Below are 20,018 nucleotides of genomic sequence, written 5' to 3'. Positions count from 1 at the left end.
AATGTGGTGAGAAAAGTAACGAGAGCAAAAATCAAATCAGGTCCTGAGGGCAAGGGGCAATGGGAAAATGAAATAATCTGAAGAACAAACACGGATCTTATGAGAAATCTATCACAGTGGATATAGTAGATGTGCAACCTATTTGGTATAATAGCCAGATAAATAAAACCTAGAATGCATTTCTGGATCGACTTCAGTATATTGTTTACTATTTGATCTAGCTTACTGTCAACCAAAACAGAGCTTGCAATTGCTTTACTCTTCAGTCTTTTTCATCAGCTCAAAGCGGACGACAGTTATTCCTGGAAAGCATCACAGCTGGAAAAGGCTGTTTCGGAGAGTTAATGTTGTGTACGTGTCTTGATGAGTTAAATAAGTTTAAGGGTGTGACTTTCAAATAAGCTTAAGTGATTGAGGAGTACAAGTCCCCTTGGGTTCTGACTGAAGGATGAATGACAGTTGTGCTGTTTTGGTTCTAAAGTTATGGCCACCGGTGTTGAAGTTGCGGTTTTGGTGCCCTCAGCTGAAGTAACGTACTCTGCCGTCAGCGCAGAGGTGTGCAGGCCCCTCAGGGCAGAGGTGCTGGGGGGACGACAAGTGTATGTGGGCAGATTGGGGGGGACACAGGACCTAAAAATCTATTTTATAAGAGGGATGGCTGAGTGGTTTGACCCCTGGAGGCACTGTGGGGGGCTGGCACCAGCAGGGCTCCCTTGTCCCAGCTCTGTGCTCTTCCCAGGCCGCATTCACCCACAGGAGTGGAAGGTGAAGGCCCTGTGGTCATGCAGGAGCTGCTGCTGCTCGGGGAGCCTGGCTCACACCAGCTGGCAGAGAGGGACCATTGAAGGCCAGGACCACACGCAGAAGCAGGGCAGCAAGGCCCCCAGGGAACCTGGCCCCAACTTGCATGCAGAGCCTAGGCCTGACTCCCACAGGGAGCCTGGCCACCTTCCCCAGCTCATCTGCCTCCACCACTGTTTCCCCCAGCCCCGCCCCACTACGTGCACCAAGGTGGCCCAGCCCACGTTTCAGCAAGTGAGGGTGCATAGAAGTCGTGGGGAGTGCTGGACGTCACACTTTCCACAGATCAAAATGGCAGGCTGTGAGATGTTACTTCTCACGGATGTACTCGACGCTGCTAACTTCTACAGAACACGTTGTTCGTATTCACGAATGGGTCCCGCACTGGCAGGGACTGAACATGCTGCAGCGGAGTATGGACATCGCTAGGGAGTGGGGAGAAGGAGAGGAAGTAAAACAATAGGAATTACTGTAACAGACTTCTATGGGTAAGTCTACACTGCATTATAGACCGGAGTGAGACCCAGCTTGTGGACTGGGTGTTTCTAAACCAGTGCTGAAGCAGCTACACAGCACGGAAAGCCTGGGTTTCAAATTGCTGAACCTGGGTCTCTCGGTCATGTTCATGTGTCCCTACTGAGAACTTTCTGACTTGAGTCCATGCCTTGACCTGTGTCCACATTGTAAAACAGAGCTTGGACCTGAGTCTCAGGGGGACTTTGGGGGCTCTGATCAACCCCCTCAGCAGGGTCTGAGAACCTAGGTCTTGAGTGCATGCTGCCCTGAGTGAGTCTGACTTGGACTCAGACCTGAGCCTGGGCTTAGCATGCAGTACAGACATACCCCATCAGACCACTATGATGTGAGGATTTTTAGAAAGGGGGAGGGGAGGAGTAAGAGGGGAAAAATGGGAAAAGGGAAGGAATCCAAGAGGAACCCTTAAAAAACAAAAAACACAACAATCTAGTGACCAAACGGTTAAAGGAAATTAATGTGGAGTTACACTGTCTCAGGCTAACTGCTGACTTTGGGCAAGATTGAACATGTCCACGTGTAGCCCCAGGAGACTGTGCCTCTAAGTAAATGCTCACCAACCTAAGGATTGCACAACCTAACCCCCTAATTAATAAGTGAGGTTGTGCTAAGGGCCTGGCCCTAGAACCTCCAAGTATCACTATTCTAAATATCTTTCCAGTGCCGAAGAGGAGGGTGGAGCTATGTCTCTGTTCAAAGGAGGTAGCAGCTGCCTGTGTTTTTAAGAGGGAAGGAGGGGTAAAGTAAAGATTACATAATTTATTTAGCTAACCTGCAGCTTCTGCAAATTTAAACACAGTTGGGTAAGCCTCACACTCTACAAATGCACTGATGCATTATTCAGTTTGATCTCCTCATTTGTAAACCTGACCTTAACAATATACGCTCTTTGATTACTATTTCTACCTGGTTGCTCCTCTGTGATGGAAGAAAGTTAATTAGACTTCTTAGGACCTGGGAAATAAGTCTTGATGATGTTCCTTGACTACTGAAAAATAATTTAGAGTTGTTTAGCTTCTTTACTGCAGAGGGCAGATTCTCAACTAGTCACAATACATAAGAGTACAGTATTTTCTTTTTTAAATAATTCAATCTAAATGATACTTGTCCCCCATGATACAACAGTTTTCTGGATTATCTCACTATTAGTGGCTTTGTCCCAGCATCCTGCTGCTTAACAAATTTGTTTGAGGAAAACATATTTTATCCTATAATTAAATGGAAGGCACTGCTGGATGGACATTATCTTGTATTATAGTGCCTTCTATTATGCTAATATATCACCACTGTTCTGTCACTCCAATGACATGACTGTAATACATCATCAAAACACTTTGCAGTAATGATATATCACTTAAAAGATGAAGCTGAGTCCAAGAGCAGATTCAATTTAATTACAGGATAAAGGGATTTCTCATCATTCACGCTTGGTGATGAATTAACCTAGAAATGAATGAAAGCCTTCTATGAAAGAAGGAACACTAAAGGGAAGATAAACAGAGGAGACAAACAAACAAACAAAACAACAACAACAAAGGCCAGGAGACAAGTGTGGGCCTGGAGATACTTTGAGCAAAAGCAAAAAGAATCTAATCGGCAATACAAGCTCCACTATGTGTCTGACCGCAAGGCTCTGAAGCCAGATTGCATTTTGCCAGAACACCAAACTCACTTAGCAGACGAATCTAACTAGCACTTTGGCTTGTAAACGGTTGTTTTATGTGCCCAAATGCCATTCTCTTTTTTTGGAGCAGCGAGGGCATACCATTAGATGCCCACATTAATTGGGGTCATTGTTTCTTTCACGGTTTGGAGAGGAAAGGAACAATGTGGCTCAGAAAGAACAGGAAGGAAAATCTGCTTTGAGCTGGTTTCGTTGAGCCTGCCAGTCAAACAAACAGCAACACAACATTTTAATTCAGATCACCATGTAGGAAAAGAAAACATCACTAAGCTTAATTATAAAAAAAACAGTGGAAGGAAGAAATAACCTGCTCTTAGTTTTCATCTCAAAGTCCAAGGTTAGCAGGCAGCATCAGTTTAATTTCTCATACAGTCAGAAACTTAAAGGCATAAGCTTCCAACTACAAAGTACAATATGCAGTTTGTGCATAATTCATTATTAAATGGCACATTCACAACGGTGGCTAAGTTATATTTAGTAAAGAGCTACATCACTGGCTGATCTAGTTTATCCTTCCCTTTGTACAAAGAATAGGATTATCCATCTTCGCCTTAAGGCTGCACTGTGAATTCATCCCCTGCTAGATACCGGTGGCCCTACAAAAGTTTTCAGTTCAGCTTCAGCGTGGGCTAGTATCCCATCACTGAAATGTTGATTGGAACTGTTCTACCCTTGTGAATCTTCAAAGGCCAGGCTGGAAATACCTTGCGGATGGCTCTCTTAGGGCATTTCTGGCACATGGGCATTCAAATTTTCCAGCTGAAAGCCACAAGGGAAGACAACTTGTATCTGAACACATCGGAGTCCCTGAAATTACCCAGGGCCTTTACAGCAAGGGAGCCTTCTATTTATTCATTTTCTTGTGTATTTATATGGCCCCTTTCGTCATACTGTCCAATCGCCTCGTAACCGTGAATATATGTATCCTCCCCAGACCCCTTTGAGTTAGCTCAGTGCTGCTATTTTACAGACGGAGAGCTGAGGCAGAGAGAGACTAAGTGATTTGCCCAAGGTCATATATGAAATCTGTCCTGGTACTGGGACTTGAACTCACATCTCCCCAAATCTTAGGCTAGTGCCCTAACCAGAGTACCAGCTCTGTGGGAATAGTGTTGGTGAACTGTGTACACTGAAAGGTGAGCTGAGCAGCCGAGACCATTGCTGGTCACCCCACGAGAGCCAATATCAGGCCCTGTCTTTGGGCCAGTTACCAGTCACTGGATCAAGTCTACCTGACCCTGGGGCCTTGCTGTAGACTTGAACTCTACCATAATCATCTCCTCTTTCATAAAATGGGAACAATGACACCTCCTTTGTAAAGAGCTTTATGATAGACAGATGGGAAAAAAACTATCAAAGAGCTCGATTATATACAAGTTAGTGCTTTGCTTGGGTAGAGTCACGTATAGGGACAAGAGAGAGGAAGAGAGACAATTTTCAAACATGAGTTTGACAAACATCTCTGGTAGTCTATCCTACCACCGCTAAAGCTACAGTGTGGAGCCAGAGCCTGGCTGGAATCAGTTAAATGGGCTGGAACAGCCTTTTGCTCAGCCAGAAAACCAATGCTTTAGCTGCAAATCTTTTCAATGAATTGATTACCTCAAACAAGTTTAGGAACCTTTCTGTCTTGCAGGAGACCTTTTCCCCCTTGCACGCCTTTCTGGTGTATGTGAGAAATTGATTTCCTTAGGCAAGCTTTTTATTATGCAAATATCTGGTGAGCACTTACTGTGATGGTCTTTATATTATTCTTAGTGAATGCAATTGCAGCCCTGAGCTCTCACACTGGTAGAAGAAACAGCAGAATAAACCTTAGCGCCTTCCTTTCTCACAACTTCTAATGAGAACCTCACTGACCACAGAAAACATGGAGATGATGGCTTACAGAACTGGGACCAGGAATTAAGACTTTACCCTGAGTCCTTGTGAAACGCTTATGCACTTTTCTTTTGTGATGAAGGCTTGATAGGGAGCTCACTTTGTAGGTAGAGTGAACTTGTCAAACAGTGGCAGTTTATAAAGGCACCTTGGATCTTGGATTCTATTCTGTATAATTTTATATACTCCCTTATTACTGTCATATCGGAATGCTTTTCAGTGGTGCATTAATCAATGTGTCATGTGTGACTAATTTTGTTTCTCATCCTCTGCCCGGCCGAGAACTGTGTGGAAGTTAGTGCTTTGCTTGGGTAGAGTTGGTTTTAGATTGTTGTTTTTAAATCTACCATTAGAAGGCATTGTCACGTATAGGGTAATATACATGATTCTGTCCATCTGGAAGACAGAGGGAATCAAAAACCAAAACCAACATAGTAGACCAAGGGAAATAATATATAACAGGCAATAAAGTTTCCAGAGCCTCTGGAATGACAGTCAGTCCTTCCCCTCCAAAAAACCCCAATCAAAGGCAGATGACTTGTCTTCTAATAAATAAAACTCTACCTGGATGTTAAATATGCCTAGAGTGGATCTTGGCACATTTATGATCCAGGAAAAGTTTTTCTAGCAAAAGGCAAAGGATGAAATCCCTTCAGTTCAGATGTTGAGCCAGAGGAGGTGGAGCGAGTAATGTTTGACCTGATTGTTCAGTGCTGTGCACAAATTTTATAGTAAGGTAAAAAGGGGAGCAACAGAAGAAAAGAGAACTATGAAAGATGAGTTGCCGCCAGGTTTGCCTTCCCAATTCCAGATGTAGCCAGTATCTACTGGTGCATTCATTCTCTGAGCACACTGACTGTGGAACACTCCATCTGTCCTTTCCACCTCACCTATCACTTGATTATGCTCCTATAACGATGGGTAAATCTCAAGCACTTCAGAGGTTGAAGTTGGATACACACCCAAAAACTTGGATCGTTAGCTAAATTATCTGAAAAACCTCTTGGGTGTGCATACATAGATTGGGCTGCAAATCCCATGAGAACCAGCTCCAATATTTCCTGGGTTTGGTTGGGCTGGAATTTCATGATTTCTGGCGTCTCCTGCTTTTGGTCAGGTAGGAAAAAAAACGAAACAACAACAAATGGCCTATCGTATTATGGCTCTTCTACTTCCAGAAATATCATGAACTTGCTTTGGACCCTCTTCATCTCCACGGAAGAAGGGCATTTTGAGGAGGGATATCAATGAAAAGGTGATGACTACCTGGCAGATATGAACAGTACTGCGCTCCCAAGCCAGAATAAGAGAAGGATGCAAAGTGACAAAGGAGCCTTGGCAAGTTATCCTTGGAGGCTTGCAGGTCTTGGAAGCACAGCACAGGATCCATCCCCCCTGGATGGATGCATTGGCACTGTTTATGCAGTACTTATTCTATGGCTACACATAGGATTTCCAACTCCAGGGCTGTCCAGCCAGCACCATTCAAGTGTAGTGAATTTCTTTTTAAAGTATTGAAAGATAAAATTATATCATGGGCTAAGGTGAGCCATAATACCACAAAAACACACCATGATCTTTAGCCCAGAATGTGATTTGAATTAAGACAATGGTTCAAAGAGCCTTTTGGTTGGCCCATATTTTCTTGGACAAGTAAGAGGCTAAAGTCTAGTAAGGCTCCATTTAAGTCCTCACCTAGTTGAAAGAACATTCTAGTTATGCCATCGGGGGAGAAAAAAACAAAACACACACACACACACCACCATTTGCTTTGTTTTCCCATGTGTCTCTTTACCCTGCTGGCATATGAACAGAAAAATAAAATGCCTTAATGTGTTACGTGTGCATGCTCTATTTTGCTGATTGGCTATTTGCTTTCAGCATTATTTATCCATGTCGTTTTTAAATTAAGATTTTATGCACAGCTCTCTCAAGATTATGGTAATTTAATTTGGAAAATTGCTCTGAGTGAATGGAAAAAATATACCCCCCCCCACCTTCTTCATTTTTCAGATGACGACCAGTCTTGTCATTTGAAAGTCTAAATGAACAGACCCCACTGCATGTCTTTATTATGCTTTGCAGCAATCTTCGCCGATTCTCTGTTGTTTGTGCACACTGTATAACAGAAAATAAATCCTAACCTGAGGTCCCCAGCCGTGGCATGGATACAGTATTGCTGTGTGGTTCTCCTGTGGACCCTGGTCAAGGCATACATCCTTCGCTTTGTTGTTACGAAGCTGTAGAAACAAACATTGCATATTTACGTGTCTGTCCCTTATTGGAGGGAAGAATGTAATGCATGATCGCAGTGAAGTCCCTGGCCTTTAGTGTTATGGAAAAGAGAAGATGCTTTACCACATCATACGCAATAGGTTTTTGTGCTGCATACACGATAGTTTTAATAATGACTTGTATTTATATAATAGCCACCATTAAAAATCTACTGTTTACTGACAATGGCAATGATTTCAGTTGCCTCTGTATTTAGGATATTAGGCATGTGTGGTGGTGATGTTGTTTTCAAGTCTTCCACTGTATGATTTGGGGGTCAATGCAGCACTCCTTATTCCTTTCCCTGAAGTGCTCTAGAAGCCCTGAAGTAAAATTCAGTGTGTCTTTTGGGGGTGCAATGATGGAGTGTGTGGGAAAGAGAAAGATGGGACACAGGCCTAGTGACTAGGCAAAAGTCCCAACCCATTTGCTCAGGGACCCAGAGGACGCCGTCAGCCATCTTGGAGACATGGTCAGAGCTCTCAGCTCTTGTGCCCATGTTGCAGTTGGCAGCAAGCACTGGCAACACCCCTTTTCGGAAGAGTAATAGAAGGCATAGGGATCAATGCAGTGCTTCTTGTGGGCACTTTATGGCTTTTAAATCTTAATGCTGATCCAAGCTGTGGCTGTGAGTGAAAGTGGTGCAGTGTTGACACATTTAAGGAACTTAGGAGAAGGAGGGTAGCTAAGGGATGGGAAATGTACACACATACCACTGGCCTAGGAAACACTGAAAAAACCGAAAAGAGCTCTTTTAGGCTAAAGTTGAAGCTTGCACGTACTAATACAGACATTGTGTAACATTTATACTATAAAGTGAATGAAATGTTGAGAGATGAGTCAAGCAATGAGATTTGCTAATATGTACAGTCATTTGTTCTCCAGAATCTCCCCATAGACACCAATTGAAGTTATATCACACATTAAAAATTCCTGTCTCTATTTTCAGCTTAAAAGACATCAATAACCTTGGTGTGGGACATGTTCTTGGGATCCATGGCCAGCTGGGATCCATGGGCTGTTTCAGCAACTCTGCCCAGGCAGTCACTATTCCATGGGAAATGTATTGCAATGGATCATTACTACTTAATTACTGTGAATAGCTGTTTTTCTAATTCTCCTGTGGTCCCAATGCCAGTCAATACTGAATTCAGTCTCTTTACATGGCACAATGATATGGCTTTGGGGCAAAGGATTACACCCTATAGAGTACATATGTCCAGGCCCCTGCAAACTAGCAAAAGTTAGGTCAAGTGTAAGTTAAGAAATTACTACAATAGGACAGCACATTCCATATATCCATTATATATATATACACACACACACACACACACACACACACACACACACACACACACACACACACACACAGAGGCTTATCCAATGGAGTTAGCAGGCACCATACTCAATATTGTGGTAACTATTTAAATTTTTGAGCATGTATAGGACCCCAAAATTGGGAATGAACCAAAAGCTCAAAACATTACAGGGAACGGTGAACAGATTCTAAAATGCAGCTATTCGGGATCATCTTGAGAGGTGTTTCTGATTATATACACATTGGCATGCTCATGTGTCATTCCTTTATACAGTACAATACTTATCAATCTGTGTTAAGAGCATGCTTTGTCTTAATTACCTCCCCATAGGCAATAGTATTATTGTATCTCCTCATTTCTGGGTAAACATGGTCCAGGTACCACTGGAAATTCTTACACTTTAAGCTTTTTCTTAATGCTTTTCTCTCCGAGACATCCCCAATGTCAATGCCTGGATTCTGAAAAAGAAAGAAAGACACACTCGGCACCTTACGTAAGAGTTTACTCTTGCCATGTTATTTAACAAAGGGATTGGGTTTCCTTGCATTTTGATATGGTTGCCGAACAGCTTGAAGATTTCCAAAAGCCGCTCTACATACAGGTGGACTATGCTATTTTCAAAACTCACACACCCCCATTTCTTAAAAAAAACCCACAAAACACACTTTGTCCAAGAAGGTCAACAGAAAGGCAAGTATCTCATAGCCACAACAAACAGGAAGAAATAGTACTCAGCTTGATGTGAAGTGGGCAGGAATTCAGAGACGACAAGAAAGATATAGGAAGCTGGAAGAACTGACTTTTGAGGAAAGATTAAGAGACGATTAGTCAGTGGGCTTTGGATCAGTCCCTAAAGCCAGAGAATTTCCTGAAGGGATCAGTGCCCAAAATGTTCAGAAGAGCTCAGTTCCTATTTAGGCACCAAAGTAAGAGTCCGTCTTTCCAAAAGAGCTCAGTGACCAACGTGCTGATAATCTGGCCATAGGTTATTAAAGTGGGAAGGACCGAGTGCTGAGCTCTTGTGAAAATCTGGCCCAAGTTGTGGGTACTGTACACTTAAAAATCTGTCCCTCCTAAAAGAATGAAATTTGTGAAACTTCGCTAAGAGATGGCTGAGGAGTGAGGATGTTTAGGAAGGTGTAAAACAAAGAAAAAAAAGACTCAGGGCATCATGGGAGAATAAGAGTAACAGAATAAAATTATGGAGACAATTAAGTTTAGGCTGAACCTAAGGAAAACCTCCATTCAATTTCAAGTATTATACTTGTAATAGTCTCCCACGAGAAACAGCGGCAGCCCCATTGCTTGTGGGGATTTGAAAATGAGCAAAGCTATTGTATATATCCCAATGTGAACAATCCTACAGTGGCCAGGAAAAATGACTCGGATTATTCCCATCTTTAACTTTTTAAGTAATTTCAAGAACTACAGTAATAGTTTGGTCTGGGAAATTAGAAGCATGATACAACCATCCTTATTCCTTTAAACAAGTGTCTTTTATACTTTTGTATTTTCAAAGTTCATTAGATACAGTCAGGAAAGCAATTTTCCATGACAACAGTTGTAATGATCTTCTAATGAATTGTTCACTCTGCCTTTCAGACAAGAGCATTTTAAATGTGCTACTGGGCACCAATAGGTAAAAATAAATATGATTCAATTTTGACAGGTAAGACCGGGTATAAAATCTGGATGAAGTGAGCTGGGATGATGTGCTAAGCAGGCCCACAAACCAGTCAGACTGAAATATTCAGCGCATGGTGTTTTACACTGAGCAAACATGTTTCATATATTATATAAAAACAAAAAAGAGTCAATACATGTTTGTACTGAGGAGGTTTTGTAATGGATATGAACAAGTGTACTTTAAAATTAAACCCTCACAGGGTGACTAATAATGCCCATAGAAAATACCTGAACCATTTGAAAAAGACTCAGCTGCTATTTTAAGACCATTTCTAGGGAGATTCCCGCTGCTTTTTAAGCATAGAACTCTACTGCCCTCAAAGCTTGGGATCTAATTTTCTATTCTCCCTGGTAAGCTCCAAAAGAAAAACAAACAAACAAACAAAACACAAAAAAACCCCACCACCTCATCCAAAGAGCAAGCTCCCAAAGAAACTTTTATTCACTTGCCTCTTACACAGAAAGGTCTACGGCTTGGGTCTGAGCCCACTCAACTTGCTTACAACCCTATCCCAAGTTAGCCAGGAATGATTGCAGATACAGCCTAAGAATAGCCAGAAAGCAGTCAGAAGTCAGACTCCTGCCAACTCTCCTTCTTCATAACATGCATTTGGAGTACCCACAACACTCAGATCTTTTAGCCCCAGCTCATGTGTTTCACAACCGCATATTAATTAGGGACCATCTGCAGTCCCCAGCATGTCAAATCAGGAAGCCCTTTCAGAAGGTTAACCGCACCGAGGTACCCTTTGTTCTCTGACAAAGAACAAAGGCTATGTTACTGCGTGTCCAAATGCCAGTAAATCTCCACAGACATAACCTGTCTTCAGACTACAATGGCAGCATGCTCAAAACGCTCATCCCTCAAGGATGGTGTTTTCTTACAAGCAGACTGTACTGTAACAGGACCACAGGCTGCTGTACTAAATGGAATTCATCTTTGTTTGGATGTGCTCTATAAAGCCTAAGCATATATTTGGCAATCCCTCTGCAGGCAGAAGCTCCTATTGAAGTCAAAAGGAGTTTTGCCTGAATATGGACATCCAGAGTGGCTCCTTGAAACTAAAATTTAATAAGGGCATAGGTAAACAACTCTGTTCACCAGTGACACGGCCACGCAAGTCAATAGTCTTCCTTTGTACTTCTATGGGGAGTTGGATCAGGCCCTAGCTAATGTTCACGCACAACTGCTGTTGGAGGCATGAAGTACTACAAGCTGAGACCCCAATCCTGTAAACTGGCCCACATAGGCAGACACGTATGTTCAAGCATTTATGTGAAGTAAACAGCCACCAAGGCTATCACAACGTATTGTACTATTTAGAGCAGCTACACAAACACATATCTGTTGGAATTGGAGCCCATTTCATGAATAGCTGTTCCATTGTCTTGGATGTTTGTGTATCTAAGGCATCTGTAAACATGGTTTCTAAATGCTATTTGTCTCTAAACTAAGGTCTTCAGGGCAGAGTCCCTGCTTAGCCTATGTTTGTAAAGCACTGTGTTCAAGGCTTGGACTAGAATAGTCTATTCTTTGGAATAGAAATTGTTTTTCCAACAATTTTTGTGGAATACATTCTCAACAGAATGAGCTTGGGCTAGAAGTTGGAGAATTTACAATGATGTTGCTACTATGGAAGCAATGGTTCCTGTTACTATGGGTCTGTGTAGCAAGGCATGCAATGTACATTCACCACATGAGACAGTGTGTTAAAAAGACATTTACTGCCTGGGCAGAAAGATTTGATTGTTTTCTGTCTTTAATCCCACAGAAAGACTAAATTTGCTAGGTAATGTCAGTGATATAAATACACAGTAAATATGAATTGAAGCATGAGGCAAATACATTGTGTGTTTAATTTTCAAAAACAAGCCAAACCCTCAGCTGGTGTTAATTGGCATAGCTCCACAGACTTCTATGTCCTCCAGTAATATCCTCCATCAAAGTCAATGGAGCTATGCTTATTTGCACCATCAGTATCATGACGCAAAAGACGGCTATGTACTGTTTATTTAAGATGTTAAGAAAAATAAGAGGTAAGACTACATGAATTGAGGAAAAGCTGTACCTCCAGTGGCAAGTTCCACGCAATGTAAACGTGAGACTTGTAATCGTCCATCCACACTTCGGCCACTCGCAGAGCATTCCGCTTGGTGTAGAAACCAATGTTATTGTTGTAGGGCTTCTTCTTGCGTTCAATGTGAGCGACTCTGGAGCATGGCAGCACTTCCATGCTGCCACCACACAGCCACACCTGAAACAGACCAGAATGAGACGTGCAACAGGTCAGCTGAAGAAGGACTGAGTTTTCAGATCAGAATCCAGCAAATAAATCTCTGCTGCTCTCAGGGTACAAGCATCCAAAAATGGAGGAGAAGGAGAAAGAAGGGCTATTCTCCTCCCCTCCCCAAATGAACTACCACAGTCTGTTGACCACCATGTGGATGACAACGTAGTCTGATAAACTGAAAAGGCTCTGTAATACCTTAGAGCCCAATCCTGCAAATACTGTCAGTATAGTGCTCACTACTGTAAATCCCAATTAGACTACTCATCGTAGCAAGCACTCTGTAGGGAGAAATCGGGGCCCTATTTAAATCAATGGCCAAACTTCCACTTAGGGTGACCAGACAGCAAGTGTAAAAAATCAGGACGGGGTGGGGGTAATAGGTGCCTATATAAGAAAAAGCCCCTAAAGTCGGGACTGTCCCTATAAAATCGGGACATCTGATCACCCTACTTCCACTGGACTTCAATGGGGCAAAGATTTTGCCCTACGTTTGGTAAGTGTCTGCAGGAGTGGGCCCTTAGTTTACATGGCTGTTACTCTTGACCAATACAGTGCACATGCCGCTTCTTTTATTCAAGTCATAGTGGTGTCTGTGACGTATCAGCATTATTGATGCCGACAATGGCACCAGAGGTCTGGAAAGGGCCCAAGCCAAGCTCACTGACTCCAACGGGAGACTTTCCATTGGTCTGGATCAGGCCTTGAATTCAATTCTTGGCCATGTCTAATCCTGGGACTCTGTTGGGAATGAAGCAAAGCTCTAAGCCTTTTCCACAGCTGTAAGTGCCTAGGGCATTCTGGGTGACCAATGGAATATCGGCAATGTTTGAATCTACAAGAAAGGTAACACAGTGAAATAGATTGTAGGGACAGACTTCTCTAGGAAATATTTGCTCATGCTTCCCCGCCAGTTCCCCCACCCCCATGGTTTAAACATCTTTAAATTGCAGTTTACATTTTATTACAATAATTTCAAGTCTTCTATCTCTCATATAGAAATGGACTGAGGCATACAACCAACAATATATTCTTGCCAGAAACCTTTATGTGAAGTCTTAGCATACCTGTACTCTACAATCCCTGGTTTTTATCCATCTTAAATTGATAAAGGATCATATCCAGGGCTTAAGCACTGGACAGGTATGACACAAACGTATGCCAAGTATGCCTAATGATCATGGTTGAGCCTATTTTGTGGTGTTATTCATTAATGTTTTGCATAATTATTATAGCACCCACAGTGTCTGAGATTATTTCCAGGCCCACCACTTTATTCCATCGGTGTTCTCCAATTTACATTGGCCTCTTTCCGTATGGTATCCCAGCACTATCTAGAGCCAGATTTGCCATGCCAGCCCTGCTGGGTCAGATTCTGATCTCCGTTACCCTGAAGTAAATCGAGATTAATTGCATTGGCTCAACGGGCGCACAATTCTAGGAGACACACAAAAAGAGCATCCATATGTACCCACCCAGAACTCTATGGCTACAAAGGTGACCCTTAAGAGCTCACCACTTGTACCTAAGAGATACTAAGGTAAGCTTCTCTAGGAGTTAATTCCTTGCACTTCCCTATGTTAATAATGCCAAAACTGAAAATATTTAGTTATCCAAGGCAATTAGCCAGTTTTTAAGAACCTCCACTGTTTATTCAAATTGATAGGTTCAAATGCCTGTTTTCATGCGAGAGTGCATCTTCCAGGAACACACTGGAGCTAATGCTGTACCTTCCTTGCTTTCAACAGCACATACACCCTGCATATTATTTGTATTCCCGTAGTTCCTAGGAGCCCAAATCATGTATCATGGTCCCACTGTGCTAGGTGCTGCACAAAACAACACAGTAAACCTACCCTGGTCCTGAGGTTTGCCCTTGACTTCTAACACCACCAAAACAAAGATAGAATTCAGAACTGTGTCACTTTTCATGCATCTGAGCATCCCTGAGAGCATATTTTATTTTAGAACCAGTGTTTCCAAAATGAAATATTATGAGATTTCAGTTCCAAGACAAATTTTTCAGATTTTGGCTTTTCATCCTGATTGAGGACAGAGAATTTTCATGTTGTCAGAATTATTTTCACAGAACTAAAGTTCTTTCCCCCCAACACTACTAGTTAGTAGGCTTGGGATGCGACTATTATGGTCTTGAGTTTTACTCTCAATCACAATCTTTTCATATGGGACAAAAAGTTTATGTTTCAGGAATAAATGTACAAAGAATCTCTGGACAAACATATATGGTAGTAAACTAAGGGATAATGTCTCAGGTATCATTTGAAGGGCACTGATATGTGTATACGTACACAAGTCTGTTGCAGTAAGATCAATAAGAGTTTAATTTTAAAATGCAATTATGATAGGAATGACCATGCTCAACCCCCAAATAGATCAAGCTGTCATAATAAAATAAACAACAATGGACACATCTCTACCAGATATTTCCTACCTGGTGAGAACTGTAGCAAAGAGAAATAATTCCAATGTGATTTAAAACCAAAATTTGTTTAACTAGTATTTTCATAGAACTTTTCATCCTAGGAACATTCATATCTATTAAGTCTTATCAAACTCCTGTGAAGTAGGCAAATATTATTCATCTTCCCATCTGTACAATGAGGACAAGGCACAGAGCGGCTGTCACTTGTACTTGCTCACACAAAGCCAGATTGGGTTTCCCTTACTGACGCTGGTGGGCAGTGAAGTGGCTGCATTCAAGTGGCCCAGAGGGACTAGGCAGAGAATAGAATCCAAGAGTCTTGGCTTCCCTTCTAGTACACTGAGCATTAGATATACTTCTTTCAATAAGTTCACACTGATCTATTATACGCATATCTATAGTAACAGTAACTTACTTTGAGCGCCGAGTTTCCATATAGATGTTATTAAGAAGTTGTCCAGATATTGTTCTCTTTGCTCCAATAAGAAAAGAAGTACAGGACTAACCTTCCAATTAAGCCATCTTCCCAATGATCCGAAGAGCCACTTAAAGTGACTTAATGTGGGTCTTAAAATGACGCAAGTGCTTGAAATGCCATAAGCCTTTAAAACACATTAGTACTTAAAGCTACCTGTACGTTGCAGTGTCTTAATCTGCCTTAAGTCCTTAGACAGCTTTACACACGTAATTGAGAAGTTCATTGGGAAGGGCTGTGTTTCATTTACTCGCCACTCATATCCCTGTTGATTGTCTCTCAAGCTTTAAAAAAAACTGGTTCCCTGGGGACCATCCCCATTAAGTGGCTTTCCCAATTAAGTGTATAGAAATCTAGATGATAGCAAAAAACCTGTGCCACCATGAGGCACTGTTTGCTACAATAGCTCATATTAACTAGTTAATATGTCCCACACAATTAACTGACTGTATGCAGGACTTTTCCATTACTCAGTGGATCAAACATTAGCTGTGAAAGGGAGAACATAAAATAAATCGCAACACTTAGATAAATGAGGGGAAAAAATTCACTTTTAAATTAAGTCATGTTTGGCCTATTTAACTTGGCACTGTCCTTTATAAAAATAGTTACAAAAGGAGCAAATTATTTTTTTAAAATATGCATGCTTAGGATAGAATGCATGTTTCAAAAGTTTACTATGGTATATTTCCTGGTGGGAAAAAGAATCATGAAAGTCTTCATTATTTTTCAGCATAAGACAAATATGTAACAGCTATTAGCCAGCCATTCATCCATCCATCCAGAAAGACATAAAACTGGATGCATCTCCCTCCAGTAATTGATAATGGTGACTATGTAACCTCTTCTTTATCCAGCATAGAAATACAGGTCATGGGGATACTAGAATACATAAATATTTTTTTTGAACTAAGCTCTATGGAGCGAATCTCAGAGAAACAAATAAAAAAAATAAATCTTTCACCCACAGACCTTTGAAATACACAACGAAAGAGCGGTGGGTGATGCATTTCCAATCATCTCCCAAACAAATTTATTGCCTAAGGAATTAATGAGAAAAGAATATATAATGATTTGTCTTGTGTAGTGAAATTTACTAGTGATGTTGAAATGAGATCAATTATCTCTTTTCTAGACATTTTTGGCATATACAGGAAGGAAAAAAATGGTAAATACATGATGAACCAAGTTTGACATAATTTCACTACACTACGGGGGCCATTTAAACTTTCCCTTCCAATCGTCCTTTTCAAGCAGGGAAACTTCACTGGTGTGGTAATAAATTCATGAGCTTTTTGGCATCTCAGTTTCCTTGAGGATACAGGGAGGCCATTGTGGGGAGCTAAAGTAGGAAGGAGAACAGATTCTGGACACTGCAATATGGAGTTAGGGTCTCCAGATGCATGGATACCACCTTTTCATCAAGTAACCCATCTTACTCTGCAGGCCTGTGGTGCCAGAAATCAGGGGCTTGCTTCAGCTCCCACTGGTTTTTAAAGGTGTTGGATCAAGCCCCAGGAAAAAAGTACGTGTTATCCTGAGCACACAAGCTGTAGGGAAAAAAAAGAAAGAAAGAAAAACACATTGCCAGCAGCATGAGCAGGGAGGCACCAGCAGAGAAAAAAGCTTGGGAGAAGAAGCCTACAGGCATGAAAGAATCACTCGATGGGAAATGTCGGGCAGGTCCTCTCCACAGTTAAATACTTGCACTGTAGGTGCGCTTGCACAATTGGTTGTGATTTTTGTTTTTGTGCTGTGCCAGCCCTCAGTGTTTTTCAATGGAATTCATCCTGACAAGCAGGTAGTGTGCATCTGGGAAGACTCCATGCAATCATTCCAGTTTGCATTTGCAAAATAGGAGAGGCATTTTTACATGGCTTCCCTCTCCAGCAAGAGCAATTTGCATTTATTCCTCTCAAATGACAGCTAGGAATCAATCATTCACTGTGCTTGTGAGTATCCTGAAAAATAAAGATACTGACATGAGTGAAAGGTATATGCCCTCAGGGCTGAGATGGGACCAGAAGATGAAGCACTCTGTAGCCTGTCAGAGAAAAAGGCTATGTGCTCTATGGTTGCCACCTGTTAAGATTACTGCACACACTTTAATAGAAAGAGAATGGCTGATTACTTTAGGAAATGCAGTATACAAATGGTGTGTGAGCGAGAGACACCCAGGAGATGCCAGGTTAACTAGATCAGCTCATCTCTACAGCCACAGAAATATTGTTCACTGTGTTAAGTAGTTAAGAACAATTACCTTTCCTGTTCCCTTTGCCCTCAAAGAAGTGCCATAACCATCAATTTGCTTTGCTATTGTCGGACAGCAGCAGCAATCACCCTAAAAGGAATGTTCTTTAAACAAAATGACCCTTCACAATCAGTCTAACGCCAAAGTAACTTCTCAAGCAAAAAAGCATAATCCAGGTCTAGTGATCAGGGCTGATGCTGCCTTTATGAAGTAGGTAAAACTCCAAGTTCAGTGGGAGCATCCCCCTCCATAAACTTTGGAGCACGGGGTCTGCACAACTTTTCAGTACTCTCTGCTACCTCTTGTGAGAACTCCCTGGACTGGGACTCTAATCCCTGGCTGAATCTCTGCCTCTCTATACATTAATTTCCTCATCCGTAAAATGGGGCCAATAATCTGTGTTTGATTTACTAGCTAAGCTCATCCTTTCAGATCCATGAAGGAAGGTGCACTGTAAGTGGGAAAGATTCTTACTGTTACAAATGTGGTCTATGAAGCAGGCAGAAAGGTTTGGTTTGCTCATATTATTGAAGTGATTTTATACTCTAATACACAACTTGTGTGGTATGTAGGTCAATTGAGCCCCAATCCTACAAAGCACTTAAAGTATGTGTTTTACTATTCCTCTGCTTCAGGTTAAGCACATGCTTAAGTACTGTGTCGGTTTGGGCCAAAGCATAAATGGCAACGTAACGGGGTCAGCACCTGCCTCTTGTGAGCACTCCCTTCCCTGGCCAATAATGCCTGCAATCCCAGTTCTTTCAAGCAGGTCTTCAGCGACTCAGCCCTCTGTCTGAGCTGCATTCACTGTCCCTTCTTCCAGGGTATACAGTCTCAGGTTTTCCCCCCAACCCTGGTATGGGGCTATAGCTCTAAGGTTTCTTCCCAGACGCCCTGCCTTCAACAACCCAACCCAGGCTCATCTCTGTATCTGCAGCTGGTGACCTTTCAGCAGTCCTCCCTGGGCTCAATCTGCAACCAGACCAGCTGGGCCCCATCTCGGTGCCCGTGCCTGGTCAGGCCAGGTTGTGGGCTCAGCCTGCCTGCAATGACCTGTCCACGATCCTGATGTTCAGCCAACCAGACACCTGGTCTTCTTGGAGCACCAAGCAGAAACTGAACTCTCTGCTCTGCTGCTTGCCTTTTATATGGCCCTTCTGATCGCTGATTGGTCACTCCAGCTGCCCCTCCAATTGGTTGCTTCTCTGCAGTCACTCTAGGCTGCCTGGAGGACTTCTCCTCTTCTCTATTCTGGGGTGGGGTGATGTAGGGCCATGAGGCCTCCAGCAGGGGGCCTCCAGACCGAGTCCACTCCATCACAGGCAAGATGAAAAGGCCAGTGGTTTTGATTCTCTCAAACAATGATTTTATGGCAGAGGGAAGGGATATTTCCACAGCCCTATCAAAAAAGTTAGGAAGTGAACTAATTAAAAGAGAGAGTCTAGCTTATAGAAAGTAATCTCCCAAGCAATTCACAAGGAAACAATACTAGTCCTATCATGATATTCACTGAAAGGGAAACATGGGTGATTTGTACAGTTAATAGTTTTACCCTTAAAGAAAAGGACAATATTCTAATTTTAAAAAAATCAGATATGTACCAAAGGCAGCCCCAGATAAATTATAATTCATAAAATACTAGCCATTTTTCCTACAGAGAAGACATTTGCACAGTTATCTTTACTGCCAAACCACTGTTGGATCACACTTCACTGTCACCCTTATATAATGGTGCAGTTCCTTTCGATTTAGCAATATTATAACAATAAAAAGGAGATAAATGCAATACTATATAGGAAGTACAGAATTAATGGTAATAACACATTTAGTTAAGGTTGCCTGACACTTTCCAGTATAAGACCCTGTTTTCAGTTGCTTATCACTTTGCCAAACCATAACATTCAGACTGAAATATATACCAGAGCAACTAAACCCACCTATAGTTCACATAAGCAGATGTCATATGCAACATCTAATCACTCTTCTTTAAAAAAAAAAAAAGTTGACAAAAAAGGGGAAGTGGGGTGGGACCCTCCTAACTTTTATTCAGCAGCCACCACACTGAAAGACTGACAGGAGGCAATGGGCCACAACTTGATTCACATAAACTATCTGGGGGTACCTGACAAGTTGTACAGTGCAAGTCGTCATCCTTTCCTTAATCATTTACTAGTCATCCACAACCAGGCCCCAGCTATTCCGCTCACTGCAGAAGGTGAAAGGGGCCTATGGAAGGAGGGGAATAGACTTCCCACTGTTCCAGACATAGCATCCCCAAGCCCTTCTTCTCCGCTCCCTTGAAGGGGACTCAGGAAAAAGGGGGGAGGGGGAAATCAGCTCCCCACTGTACAAGGTGTCGGAGCCCTAAAACCTGCTTATTCA

General features: G+C 42.1%; 1 protein-coding gene across 2 annotated transcripts in view; it reads right to left on the bottom strand.

Annotated features, from left to right (window-relative positions):
* Positions 1 to 20,018, bottom strand: part of GALNT17 (polypeptide N-acetylgalactosaminyltransferase 17) — a 277,593-nt gene that overhangs the window by 4,300 nt on the left and 253,275 nt on the right. Inside the window, exons 1-4 of one of the 2 annotated variants that reach the window (XM_044993353.1) lie at positions 17,646 to 17,715; positions 12,249 to 12,434; positions 8,814 to 8,951; positions 7,045 to 7,140 (exon numbers count right to left, since the gene is read on the bottom strand). In XM_044993353.1, coding sequence (XP_044849288.1) covers positions 7,045 to 7,140; positions 8,814 to 8,951; positions 12,249 to 12,413 — 399 coding nt within the window. In that variant the 5' untranslated portion in view covers positions 12,414 to 12,434; positions 17,646 to 17,715. Of the gene's footprint in view, positions 1 to 7,044; positions 7,141 to 8,813; positions 8,952 to 12,248; positions 12,435 to 17,645; positions 17,716 to 20,018 lie in introns of those variants that run through there. The other variant, XM_044993352.1, reaches the window with a different exon arrangement.

This window comes from Mauremys mutica, chromosome 19 (assembly GCF_020497125.1).
Source record: "Mauremys mutica isolate MM-2020 ecotype Southern chromosome 19, ASM2049712v1, whole genome shotgun sequence".
Classification (NCBI taxonomy): Eukaryota; Metazoa; Chordata; order Testudines; family Geoemydidae; genus Mauremys; species Mauremys mutica.
Note: the sequence above shows the minus strand (reverse complement) of the source record. Positions and strands in the feature narration are given on the sequence as shown.